This window comes from Siniperca chuatsi, linkage group LG1, assembly GCF_020085105.1.
Source record: "Siniperca chuatsi isolate FFG_IHB_CAS linkage group LG1, ASM2008510v1, whole genome shotgun sequence".
Lineage (NCBI taxonomy): Eukaryota > Metazoa > Chordata > Actinopteri > Centrarchiformes > Sinipercidae > Siniperca > Siniperca chuatsi.
The window spans coordinates 2,396,767-2,410,677 of NC_058042.1; the positions used below are offsets into that span (position 1 = coordinate 2,396,767).

At 40.9% G+C, this 13,911-nt stretch overlaps 1 protein-coding gene across 10 annotated transcripts in view; it reads right to left on the reverse strand.

Moving 5' to 3' along the window:
• Positions 1-2,450, reverse strand: part of LOC122881859 (serine/threonine-protein kinase BRSK2-like) — a 137,265-nt gene extending 134,815 nt beyond the window's left edge. For 2 of the 10 annotated variants that reach the window (XM_044208548.1, XM_044208539.1), the window contains exon 1: positions 1,775-2,450. In XM_044208548.1, coding sequence (XP_044064483.1) covers positions 1,775-1,868 — 94 coding nt within the window. In that variant the 5' untranslated portion in view covers positions 1,869-2,450. The remainder of the gene's footprint in view (positions 1-1,774) is intronic. The other 8 variants (XM_044208558.1, XM_044208567.1, XM_044208576.1 and 5 more) reach the window with 8 other exon arrangements.
• Positions 2,451-13,911: the final 11,461 nt, after the last annotated feature.

The following is a 13,911-nucleotide window of genomic DNA, read 5'->3' on the forward strand; positions in this document are numbered from 1 at the left end:
GAGTTAAATGCACACACTACTGCAGCTTTATTCAATTTGCTAAATCGAGGTATTGTGTAATTAATACAGCAGCTGTTACAATCCAACTCTACCAACCAGCTAATTGGTTGGTTATGAATTATTCACCCACCGAGGGAACAGAGCAGCGTAGAGCTTCTACCGACGGGAACTGCAGGGAGACACCATAATCATTTCTGGCTGCATGTGTCCACAGATATCGGGGGATCCAGAACAGAGAACCTGGCCTGAGCCATCCATGCAGTGTGCCACATAGCTGCACTAACTATAGAGACAAATCACTGACATTCACACCAGAGATTTACAGTGAGTCTGTGCTGCTCAACAGTGACCTAGCATGGTCCCCAAGAACCAGTTTTCAAAAGCATACCATTGTGTTGTTCGTTGCGTCAGTGGGATGGATTACCTAATGGACCTTTTCAACTGTAGGAACTTTTACAGGAACATTTTTAGGAACTCTAATAGCCCCTTTCCATTGCAGGAACAATATTTTCATGATAACAATGATTCATATGACATGTGAAAGGTGTCACCTGCAGAGAATTAGGTTCACCACTCTTGGCTTTACAAAGCTTTATGGTGAGTTTCAGCTCATTGTTTAGGTTCACTGGGTTATTTGGTTCCCTCTCCCCACTCTCACAGCAATGACAGCCAGCTGTTTCCCTCAGGAGTTGGTGGAGACCAAAACAGAGCTAAAAGAGAGTGAATAATGGCCTTCGAGTCCTCAGGTGACACAAACACCACTCCTAATGAGCGATCGTGTTGCTCCGTGTCTGCTGAATGTGTAAATAAGCAACTTACACTCCCAGTTTGAATTCTCATTAGCATGCAGTTCACTGTGATGACCATCAGCTACTCAACCTGACAGGTTTTTCATACCCGAACAGACGCAGTATGATACACAATTCTATACTGATGGGTGTTTCTAATATGTTATCCATCCAATTTATATCTAGGGTAGACTAAATATCAGACCTCTCAGTACAACACAGCACACTTCAACAGCACCACAGTCTGTAGCAAAATGAACAGAAAGTTCAATAAACACCTCTAAAACAGGCAAAACAAAAAGTGAACCGCTTTCTCCCAAAATGACTCATGAAATTTTGAGAAATGACACTTTGCTTTGATTTCTTATTACAAGCAGCCAGTGATGAACATACATTAACAGATACCGTGACACACAGTACAGCAGGGCCTATCAATATCATAAAATATCAGCCAGCCTGCCATCCAGAAAGGGTCCAAACATGAAGTCAGCAGACTGCACCATTAAAACAAATGTGCAGAAATGTGTGATGTTGCAGCTGCAGTGCGTGTGTGTGTGTGTGTGTGTGTGTGTGTGTGTGTGTGTGTGCAGGGACTGGACAGTGCAGCATCACTGCTCTGCCTCTTCTGCAGAGAGCAGCCTCAGCAGAGCGGGCCCATGTGACAGATGGATGCTATAACGGAATTAGAGACAAGAAAAATCACAAGGGCCCATTATCACCAGGCTCTCTCTGCCTGACAACAAGGATTAAAGGCACACCACCACCATGAAAGCGGCCTCTCTCTCTCTGCATTCAGCTAAGCCGCATCCACCTGAAACATCCGCACTTATCAAGCATTTCTCCCGCATCGGCACATTCGGAACACGCAGCGGCGATGCGAAAACTGCAGCCCAACATGATGTCAGCGAGGCAGGCGCGGTGATGCTGAGGAGAGTCCTGACAGCATCACCCGCATCCGGAAGGTCTCAGAGCGTGCTTTCACTAACCTGTCTGTCCTTTGCCCAGCGTCTTCTCCAGGCGGTACGGTCCCACATAGTTGGCGTAATGCCCGCTGTTGGCGTCCTTGCCCGAAGATGACATTTTCTGGCGTGAAATGACAAGCAGGGAGTAATTTTTCTTGCGGGTGTCCGAGTGGGACGCGTTTCTGGAGCGAAAAGCGCAAATCCGCGGCGCAGTGGAGTTCGCCTCGGTCGGCGTTCCTGTCTTTTTGGCTGCTGGTCGCTGCAAATTTCGCCTCCTCGTGCGTGTGTGTGTGTGTGTGTCTGTGCGCTCGTCCGTCTCCGCGTCTGTTGCTCACGGTCCCCCCCGCTGGTGTCGTCCTCAGTGCGGCTCAGATGGCAGATCTGAATCTGGGTGTCATGGTGTTGGTGCCGGAGGAGCGGTGCGCTGCAGCCCCGTTGGGTGTGATCTGATGATGGGACAGCATCTGCCGCTGCTGCCTGCCGCTCCAGCAGCCTGCGTCAGCGCGCTGTCAATGTGAACGGACACTTCCGGCTGTCCCTTTCAAAATATAGGCTGCTGGCCTCACTGACAGGACTGCTGCAAAGCTTTTTTTTTTGTTGTTGACTGACATCAAGTGAAAGGTGAAAATGAAAAATAAATCTATGAAAATAGTTTCTTGTTGGCTCATTTTGTTTTCTATTTTCCCCTGATCATTATTGTACATACGTTTGCCATCAGGGCCCCGAGGCTCCGGAACAACCTGTCCGAAGACATCAGGCTGTCTGAGTCAGTGTCTTCGTTTAAGTCTCGTCTCAAAACACACTTTTATCTGAAAGCAGATCCTGATTTTACCTGAACTGGCTGTTTATTTTACTGTTTATTTTATTGCTTTTCTGTATTTCATGTGTTTTATTTCTTTATATTTCGTCATTCACTGTGTTATTTTATTTTTCTTGTTGTGTGCAACATTAATTAAGTAGCCTACTCTATCTATCTATCTATCTATCTATCTATCTATCTATCTATCTATCTATCTATCTATCTATCTATCTATCTATCTATCTATCTATCTATCTATCTATCTGTCTATCTATTTTATTCTATTGTGACGCTCATTTTAATAATGTTTTAAGGCTGTAAGTAACAATTAGCATATCTTCATTACAGATTAATCTGACGATTATTTTCTCAATGTACCAATAAATCATTTGGTCTATAAAATGTTAGACAATGAAAAAAATAATAAACATCACAACAGTCCAAAAGTCAGTGACATTCAGTTTGCTGTTTAAGACGCATAAGACAAAGACAAGTCATTAAATGTGAGAAGCTGTAAATAGGTGAAGTCTGATACTTGGTACTGGTAAATCACTTAAAGGTTTAATCAATTATCAAAATAGTATCTGATTCATTTTCTGTTGATCAACTAATTGTTTCAGCTCCCGTCTTTATAATAACGTTTAAAGCTAATTTCTAAATTTTAAGGAATACAAACATTTAGTTTTAGTTCCCGGCGTAGAAACTTGGCAGAATTTCGTTTCCAGACTGTAAATTCCACATTTAACAGACGCACAGTGCGCATTAAAGATCCTGGTTTGCATTTCCCAACAAAACTGTCAAAGTTTCAGTCCAAAGGGAGCAAACGGCAGCAGTTCTCTGCAAAAGGTGCAGACTTTTGGGCCTAAAGATGTTACTGCAATCCAAAATATTAACCCTCACTTATTTTTATTCAAAATTTAAAAAATAAAATGGAAAACAGAACCTTGTGATATTATTATTATACACACCTGCATGTTACTTTCAAAAATAACTGATTGTAGGTGAAGTTTGATGTTTTGATTTGCAGTTTAAACCTTTTCGGTCTACCAATAGGAAAGGTTTTGACTGAAAATTGTGGTTTTATTTTGAAGGTCAATTCGCCTAACTTCCGCTGCCATTCCGGCTTGACGCAGCTGCTTTAATCAGGCACCACGCATGCGCACATTGCTTGCATCGCAGGGGTTGGTGATTAAATTCGGGTCGAGGTGACAGTGGGAGATGAGAGGCTGCCACTGTTCAAAACTTCTCTTTTTAAAATCTATAAATAGTCCAGAGTGCAAAATACAAAACATTAAAGGCCACAGAGACCCAGAAATTTCCCAGGATGCACTGAGGAGACACTCTGTACTATCTGTTTTCACATTAGCAGAAAATAAATATATAAATGTCCAATTTTTATGCACATTTCGGATCTATTGATTGATTTCAAAATTTCTGCTCATTTAATCCACTTAGCCAGACTTTCAGTTATTATTTAAAGATGCAGAATCATTATTTGTCACTGTGTGTAGTATCTGTTTGAGTGTGTGTGTGTGTGTGTGTGTGTGTGTTACAGGCTGGGACACTTTCACTTGATTAAACCAGCGGTTGGTGACAACGACCATCTATCTGTCTCATCACTCCTTCACAACAAAAGCCTTTTGACCCAGCACGCTCAGTGGCAGATGGGCCCCCCCACCTCCTCCCACCTTCCCTACCTCCTCCTTCTGCCTCCCTCTTCCTTATCTACCCCCCCTAAAAAAAAAAATCCATGTCTCTAACAAAGACAGGGGGGCCTCCATTTTACCACGTCAGACCTGGTCGCCACAGGACAGCTTTCCCCCAAATTACTTCCTGTTAATGAATGTAAAACCCCCCACCAACCCAAGCGTCCATCGGCAACGCAGGAGGAGGTTGTGACCCCGTCCACAGATCAATGATGAGTTTTGCCTCAGATTTATGCCACCGTGCGTGCTCTCCAGCCTGATCCCTTGGTGGCTGTAATGCTGTTTGACAGCTGCAGACGGCACCGCGGCTGTAAAACCGCACCGTCCTTATCGCCTCCATGTGGAATAATCTGCCATAATCAGCCAGGAGAGATGTCTGTGTCCAATAATGTCTCTTTTACCACAACAGCTGAGTGTTTTATGGTGTAGAGGAGACCAGGATAAGGACAAAAGTGACAGTGCTTTTTAAAGTAATACTAGGGGGCGCTCTAACGTGACCTTTCAAACAAATGTCTTCTTTTGGTAATCCCAGAGTCTATGTTGAATTTGGCAGAACTGACTCTTCATATGCATCCTAGACTTGGAGTCAACTATAAGACAAATTCATTTGGAAATGTTGCCATAATATCAGGGATGAGGAATATTTTAAACAGGCAAGGACATAGATGTCGCATCAGCGTTCAAATGACTCAATCAATCATTGTAACATTTCTAATTTTACAGTAAATGATAACGGCACGAGCAGAGAGTGGACTGGAGTCACATGACTTGGAGTCAAACTCCAGTCATGTGATGACTTTAGACTTGACATAAAAGTCTGCAGCCATGCTAGCAGCCTGTGAGGCTGTACTACTGTAGGCACAGCAGCGCTTTGAGCAGCATGCTAACATGCTCACAGTGACAATGCTAACATGCTGATGTTTAGCAGGTGTAATGTTGACCATGTTCACCATTTTAGTTTAGCTTGTTAACATGCTAACAACTGCTAATTATCAGTAAACACAAACTACAGCTGATGCGAATGTTATCGGTTTTGCGGGTATTTGGTCATGAACCAGAGCATGTGGATCAGATAGATCTGATCTCATAAATCCTGAGTGTAAATGCATCCAAGAAACACTGAAGACGGATTGAAATGTGACAGTTTGAGTCGCATTCTAGCCAGATGTTAAAAAGGTCTGATTCTCTGAGACACATGCCTGGTAAGCTTCACTCCTCCCAAGTGTAATTATGTCAGTAAGCTGTCTGTGGAAGTAACCTCTACAGGGTCTGTCTGATCTGTCGCCTGTGATAATGGCAGATAAAGAAGAAGAAGAAAAAAACCACCTCCAGCAATTTCAACACATAGCATGCTACAGAAGATGAACACAGAGCGTTTATCTGATCCTTGATCAGTTCAGCCACTGAATGATCTGCGTGGGTGAGAGAGCAGTGAAGTGTATGGGTTTGGGAGCGGTGTGAATGAGAGCCAGTGAAGACAATAAAACTTTGGTCTCACTCATAAACCCTAAACACGATTAATCCATGTGTGAGGGTTGACCCTGATTTGCATGTAGCCCAAAAACAAAGGCTAGAGATTTGTATTCTGGCAAAAAGAGATGCATGTGTGTGTGTGTGTGTGTGTGTAAGTGCAAATGCCCATTGTGATTACAATTCATCCTGACGGGAACATGAATGTGTGTACCAAATTTTATGGCAATCCATCCAATAGTTGTTGAGATATTTCAGTCTGGACCAAAGTGGTGGACCGACCGACCAACAAATCCAATTCAATCTCAATTCAATTTTATTTATATATTCAATTCATAACAGAAGTTATCTTATTGCTCCTACAGAGCAGGTCTAGACCGTAGTCTTTATAATATTAATAACAGAGACCCAACAAATCCCACCATGAGCAAGCACTTGGTGACAGTGGGAAGGAAAAACTTCCTTTAAGAGGCAGAAACCTTGGACAGAACCAGACTCAATGGTGGGCGGCCATATGAGAGAAGAGGGTTGAAAGAGAAGAGAGAGAGAGAGAAAGATTTTGGGGGGCCGGGTGTGGGGGAGAGCAAACAGACCGACATTGCCTTCCCTGGAGCCACAATGCTAGCATGGCTCCACCAGTGATTCGTGGACTTTATCCTGTTGACTTGAGATGACTTGATATCCTCATATTACCAGCTTCTCACTTTTACCTGGTGCTTACCGTCACTTTTGAACGTCGCCAGAAGCAGATCTGATCAGCTGTAGCAAATTAACGTTGGGCTAATGTCGTTACTTGCCTAAATAAAACTTGGCTTTTGTGCTCACTGCAAGTAAGTCGTCTGGTCTCAGCCAAAGATCATTTGTGAGGTAGAAGAAGCATCACTCTGGAACTTCAATCTGCGATCGCGGGTGTTTTCGTAGTTCAACAGAGCTGCGAGTCTTCTCTGGTGAAATGATGTAGCTGTCGCGTCAATTTCAGTCGTCTTGATCTCTTTCATTCACATCATTATTAATTTCAGATAATTTCAGAATATCAACTTGGAGCACCGTGGCAGCCGATTGGTTACAGCATATGCCGCAAAACTGCAATGTCACGGTTCGATTCCAGCCAGGGACCTTTGTTGCATGTCATGGCCCCGCTCTCCTTAGGTTCTCTGTCAGCTGTCCAATAAAGGCGAAAATGCCAAAGAAATTATCTTTAAAAAAAGAATATCGACTTTTAAATTCTGAATCAGGACCTCAAGTATTTGGATCAATTAGCTTGTGAAAAATATGTTTTTGGAAAACTCATTTCAGTGTGTCAGATACTTTTCTGTCATTGTACTTGCGTACAACCAAACACAGTCTTGTCATTCCATTCCTTATTTTCATGTTGTTGCTACAGATGGTGAGCAATTAATGTACAGCGCAGTCTGCTGTTCACCTTTCAAAACGAGATTTAGAGAAACTCATTCATGCCTCGATCTCCAGCATGCTGGACTAATGTAACGGTCTGTTGTCTGTTCGTCCCAAAAAGACAATTAGACAACACACTCTGTTCCCAGAGTTCTTACAAGAACCAAGAGCACTGAGCACATTGCTCCTCTTCTTAAATCTTAACACTGGCTTCCAGTTAGGTATAGAAAATATTTTAAGGTTGATAAATCAGTTAACCAAAATACATTCCTGATTTGCTTGAAGATCATAAACCCTGTAGGTCTCAGATCTTTAAGAAGCAGTCAGCTGGTAGAACCTCGAGTCAAGACCAGACGCAGGGAAGCTGCTTTTAGCTACGATGCCGCACACAGATTGAACCAACTTTCTGAACTGAAGCCACTTTCAAATCTAAATGAAGAACACTGCTGTTCTTTTGTGCCTTTGATTGATTAATTTCTCTGTTACACTTTTATTTCCTTTATTGAATTTGGGGCAATTTTATTTCTGTTCCATTATAATTTGTCTTGTTTTATTTGTCTCATTTTAATCTAACAGATTTTATTTAGCTTTTTTTTTTTAATTGTTTTTAAATGTTGTTCTAATACATTCTAGTGATCTTAGCCAACAACAAACAGATCTCATCTGAATCGTGGAGTTTTAGTATTTTTGACTTTTGTTACAAATGTTGAAAGTTGAATCCAAATGGATTTGATAAGCAGATTGCTGGATTCGGTAAAACGCTATCAAACCCCAACCATAGTCACAGGAACAACATATCAAGGCGCACCTGATCATTTTGCTTTTAAAAGTAATAAATGCACTTTTTAAAAAGCATTCATTACTTCTGTAAATTCACAATACTAACTAGCAAAGTTTAAGACTTGGAACTCCATAGCCAAAACTGGAGGCTTACTTATTACTTGCAAAACAATTATTTCATCACACTGGACGGGTGAAGTGAGAGGGAGGAGGTCTGGGTGGATGGATGCATCAACAGAGCATGCGACTGACTGTGACACAAGTCCTCTATTTTTCCCATTTCCTACCAATAATTGATTCAACAATGACCACCAACCTTAAACTGGAAATAGAAAACTTTTCCCCCTAGCGTTTCCAAGTGGTATCATTGTTGGCGCCGCTGTCACAAAGACAAGCGGATCGCTTTCTGTTTTCCTCAGAGTCTATCAACTACCAATAACACAGGACACCGGTGTTGCCAACTTGGCGACTTTGCCACCAGATTTAGCGCCTTTCCATTTTGGACGGCACTGAGAAACAATGTGGTCCTGCTGTTAGAGGCATCAGATCAGAAAACGCTTGTACGGTCGTTTAGAAGGAATTGACAAACAACACATGTTGTTGTTCGGTTGAGCGGACCTGTTGGACGGTTTGAACTCGAAAGCGAAAGCTCCGAGTTTACTTCACCTTTGCAAGTCAACCCACTGATCGCTGCAATTCCATTTCAGTGAATGGTGATGATTTTGATCCTCTCTCTCTCTCTCTCTCCGACATAATGAGCTGTATATGAGGAAGGCATTAGCACCAGACTACATCTGTGTTTTACCCACTAAAACAAGATGAACACACACACACACACACATTATGCCCTCAAAAGACATGTTCTATCAGAATTAGCCGGTACAGTGGAAATGCCACACAATTTCCCCCTTCTTACTATGCTTATGTGAATGTGTGTGTGTGTGAATAGGTGTGTGTACTACATTTCTATAGAACAGGATGAAGAGGGAGATATAAATATTGTAGGAACGGGCCACAAGATGCGCCTTTCACTTTTCAAGACATTTCTGGAAAAAGAAGCTTAGCCTGCAGTCTATTTCTGCATTAGTCAGCTCTATTGTGGCTGTGCTGCCAACGGAGCAGGATAATGCAGACACACACACACACACACACACACATTCTCACACACATCGACGCACACAAACAGTTCACTCACATATTTCAAGCCAAAGAAGCCTGATGAGCGAACATCTCTTCTGACAGATGAAGAGTGAATCACTGAGATGAAATGGGGACAGAAGATTTGTCCCAAACTTCATGTGAGGACAGTTCACCAGCAGCTTTTAAAGAAATGTCCTTTAAATGTGTATTTGTGAGAAGCATCACAGTGGAGCTCATAGTGACTTGGAACAGCACATTAATCAGGGAAATGCCCGGAGACCGCTCAGCTGATTTGAATATATTTTCTATCAGAGGAAAACTGATGAGGCCGAATGTTTCACCCGTATCGGTGCTCAAATGGAGTGTGACTCTTTCACTCGTTGTGTTTTTGTGAGCTCTACGTGTGCAGAGGTGTTTCTAATCAACACTCAGTGGCTCGTTTCCAACAAATTACATCTTGTTTGAAATGGTATTTTCACTGCAGATTCATTTTAGGACACAAACATACAAAGGTATTCAGAGTATTGTCGGGACAACAGCAGTGCCAAGATGGTACAAAAATATCTATCTTTAAAAATATCTCCATATTTACCTGTAATTTACTGCTGAATTTTACTAGATTGATTTCCACCTGTTTCTAATACCAGCCGACTTGTTTTGAGAGTTTGTGATTTTCTTGATCTTTCTTTTTCTATCTTGTTGCAAAATACTTATTTCCACAAAACTTAATTGAGAAAAATGAGAAGCGAGCGTTACAGTTTGTTGTCCTACAGTCTGTGAGTATTTGAGCCGTGGGTTCCTCAGCAGATTTATAATATATTTTATTTAAACAGGTCTGTTGTTCACTTCTGGCTGAAAACACGTCATATTTTGTACTATTTTGTTATTGATGAGATTAAACGGTCTGCATTTTTTTAAACTACAGAAACCAATGTTGTTTCTGGTCGCTTTCCTGTACTTCGAACAAACTAAGAGGAGAAAACAGTAAGTATATGGCCTGACAGGCAACCCATTCACTGGACAGTTTTGGTGACTCTCATCCTGCATCATCAGCTCTACATGGACGCACGGAGGAAAATTTTGACAGAAAGTCATACAGCGCTTAACTGAGCTGTATATGAGCTCACGAAAACGTATTTGAAGACCAATAAAGATAAAAACCAATACAACAGATTTAAGAAAACAGTGAAATGATACAATAAAAGACAATCAATAAAATACATAATAATAAATGCACAGTGAGGCTCAAACATCCAAATAGAGTTACAAGCAAAACACATTTTTGAGTGTGTGTGTGTGTGTGTGTGTGTGTGGGGCTATAATCATACTGTAGTTTTCATGAAAAGATATTGTAGAAAGTGAGAATTTGAAAAGGGATGGCAGGGGATTGGTGAATGATGACCGTTTCATTATTATAAACATCTTAATTCTATTCTTTTTTATCAAAACTGCAAAAAGCACCTATAGGACCCATGGCACACACAAAAGCCATCTCTTTGAGGTTACTACGAAATATGAAAATATTAATCTGAGATGAGCACTTTAAAAACCCTTCCCTGCCCAAAACATTTGACTCCCCTCCCTTCAGCAAAATATTTATATATATATAACCTCCCCTCTTTTCTGTACCCCCTCCCTCCCTAATAGCTTCCATACAGTCTCTCCCCCAATACCTGCTATGATGTGACCAACTATCTCAGTCTGTGCTGCTTCATGTTACTTTTGTTTGGGTGTACACATTTGGTGAATGGTAGAATGCCCAGGAAGAACAACTGAAATGAACTGAAAACAAAGTCTGTTGCTCTAATCACTTCTTGCTAGACTGCAGCTTAACAATAGCTCTTCCAGAGACAAATTGGTAGTAATTAAGTGGGGGATGCAGTGAGATGCATGCCGTTCAGTGGTAATTATAAAACTGCTAATTTAGAGTGTTGCTCTGTAAACCCATTTAGATTACAGCAGTGCAATTAAATTGGCAAAAGACTATAATTGCTAACACCACTCACAATATGCAGCCTCACATTCGATCTAGTTTTCCTATTTATCTGTCAGAGCCGGTCTGGACTGCTTCTCATTAAACTCAGATCTTGGAGATAATAAAAAGAACCAAAGCTTCATGTGTGATGTGGATTTAAATTTTCTTTTTAGAGAAAGAGAGTTTTGGCGTAGTAATGGCTGGCATGTCTAGGAAAATGAAACAGGTGGATCAACAACTATTTTTGCACTAGGAACACCTACATCTTTCTGAAGGGGTTTTCCCCCCAAACAGACAACAGGAAGATTGACACAGGCCTTTTTTAGTGTGGGTACCCTTAAGATTATGAAAAATACTCTGCTCTGAATAATAATTTGTCTGGTATGGTTTTTTAATAACACAGTTCTATTACCCCCTTAAAAAAATCTTGAAATTACATCTATTCCTATCTCTTTGAAAAATCCATGAATATGTAAATTCATTCATTTTAAAGGTTTAACTGCTGGACCCAACATGTGTCCTACTTCACTGAAAAGTCTATTCTTTTTTTCCTCAGTGACCTGGAGGTTTCTCGTTTCAACATCACACTTGTAGAAGTTGCATATTGTACCATGACGTGCTTCAAAAAATGCAGGTACGTCCAGGTGTTCAACTGAGAGACTTCCCCCTTCAGCAGAGGAATGTGTAAACAGCCGTCTAGTGTCAAACTCCGCACAGACATCATTCTGCACGGTGACGCTCAAACAAGTAAATTAATAATAAGAAACACTAATTTTAAGTGGCAGTGCTGCATCTTTCATATATTGTGCAGTATTGCACATGCTGTGATGATGTTGTAAACCCTCTGTGGGGCTGTGGACACATCTCCATTAAAAACATGGAATTTTCTCATCCACTGCCCAATTCTCCATGTTGCTACACCTCTGGTTAACTTGTGTACTCTTACCGGAGGGAGGGGGGGTACAATTTAAACTTGCCAGTTTAATAGGCCCACCTAAAACTTATTGCAGTTAAATCCAACAACCCTGAAATAAATCCTACCTCAATGACTGTTATAATGTTCAGTTTTTCACTTTTCAATGAGCGTAGACAACATTTTAGAAACCCCTCTAAGGATAATATATAATACAATTCAACAGCACCACAAACTACAGCCTTCAGAATGCCTCTCTAAACAACAAAAACTGAACATTGTAACCTTCATGAAGGTAAGATTTATTGCAGAGCTGTTTGATTAAGCTTTTATTTTTCTTTAGTACCACCACAATAGTCCACTGGGACAACATGAAATATATAATTCTGCTCTGCAGATATTCTGTGACCATAAATGCTTCAATTTTGGGCGCAACTTCTGCTAAATAAAAAGGTGTCAGAAGGGAAACTTCATCTTCGTGCTGTGTTACATCTGACTAAAAGCTAAAAGCGATCTGGCCATGAATTCTCTTTTTGTTTTTTTGTTTGAGGTTCACTGAAACAGTCTAAATACTCAGCTGTTTATATCCCTCAATATAAACTATTGGAAACGTACTGTTTTGGTTATAGGTACTGAAACCCAGGTATCATATCTGTACTAGTATTGAAAATGGTCTGTATCCCGCCCTATTTTATCCAACTAACTAACTAACTAACTTAGTTCCACAGCCAATGGATTTGATTCTGCTCTCAGGTGGAGTTTTTGGAGAGCAAAACAAATTACAATAACTGCCAAAACTGAGAGGGGAAACTTTGATGTACAGTTCATTTCATTCGTGCACATATTGTAAGTAAGACGCTGCCATCCAGTGGTTCCACTGCAGAACAGCATTCATGTCAAGCACAGTGGCTTCTGCTGCTGAGGAACACAAAGGAAGTCATTGCTCCTCACGTCTGTGTGTGTGTGTGTGTGTGTGTGTGTGTGTGTGTGTGTGTGTGTGTGTGTGTGTGTGTGTGTTTGCCGCTCTGATTAAAGGAAAAACAAAACCAGCTAAGCAGAGCTGTTAATCATCAGCACAAACACACACACACTCTCTCAAACACACACAAAACACACAAACATGCACACATAACTTAAATGACACAATGATTGTAAAACCCAGAGTCTGAACACTGTTAATGAGCAGCCAGTGTATAAATGCAGCATTTCAGTGAGATAGACTTCATGAAATATTCTAGATGTCTTGTGCATCATTTTATACACATTTTCCTCAAAATTCAGCCTGACATGTTTTGTATCTTTGGAAACTTTGGGATCGCCACTAAAATGTTAAATAAAGTTCAGTGGGTTTGAACAAAGTTTAGCTGCACAGCATGAGTTTGTAATAACTGAATCACTGGCAGATCAATGAGGTTTAATACTTTAATGTATTGCATATTTATAAGTATTTGTTAATAAAGGGACACGAGAGCACAAATGTCAGTGACCCATTTACTTCTAATACTCATACTAGACTAACTCACTTCATGCACACTCGCTCCGTCTCTGTGCTTCATGCAAAAAGGACTGTGACTTCAACTTAGTCTGGTTTACCAACCAGTCACTGTCTGTAATCTTGGATGGAATGAAAGAAATTCAGCACAAATAATATGGCACTGTAAATGTCACTCATTATAACTATGGCCTCAGCTTTCTTCCTGACCTTAAAAGCTTTAAAACTTAGCTTAAAGCCAAATGGGGCAAATGGTAGGGCTACAAACTTCTCTAATACAGAATCTCTGATATTAATTATCATGGAAAGCAAAAAGATTCAACTGATTTCTAAATACGTCTCTGTGTACGCAATATAGTTCACTTTAGTTAAAAGCAGTCAGGATCTTGAAGGAAACTCACCACACTGTTAACACACATAAAACCAGACCAATCTAGCTGACAGAAATGGCTTCCTGTCAGCTTTAGGGAAGTGAAGAAGAAATGTGTCAA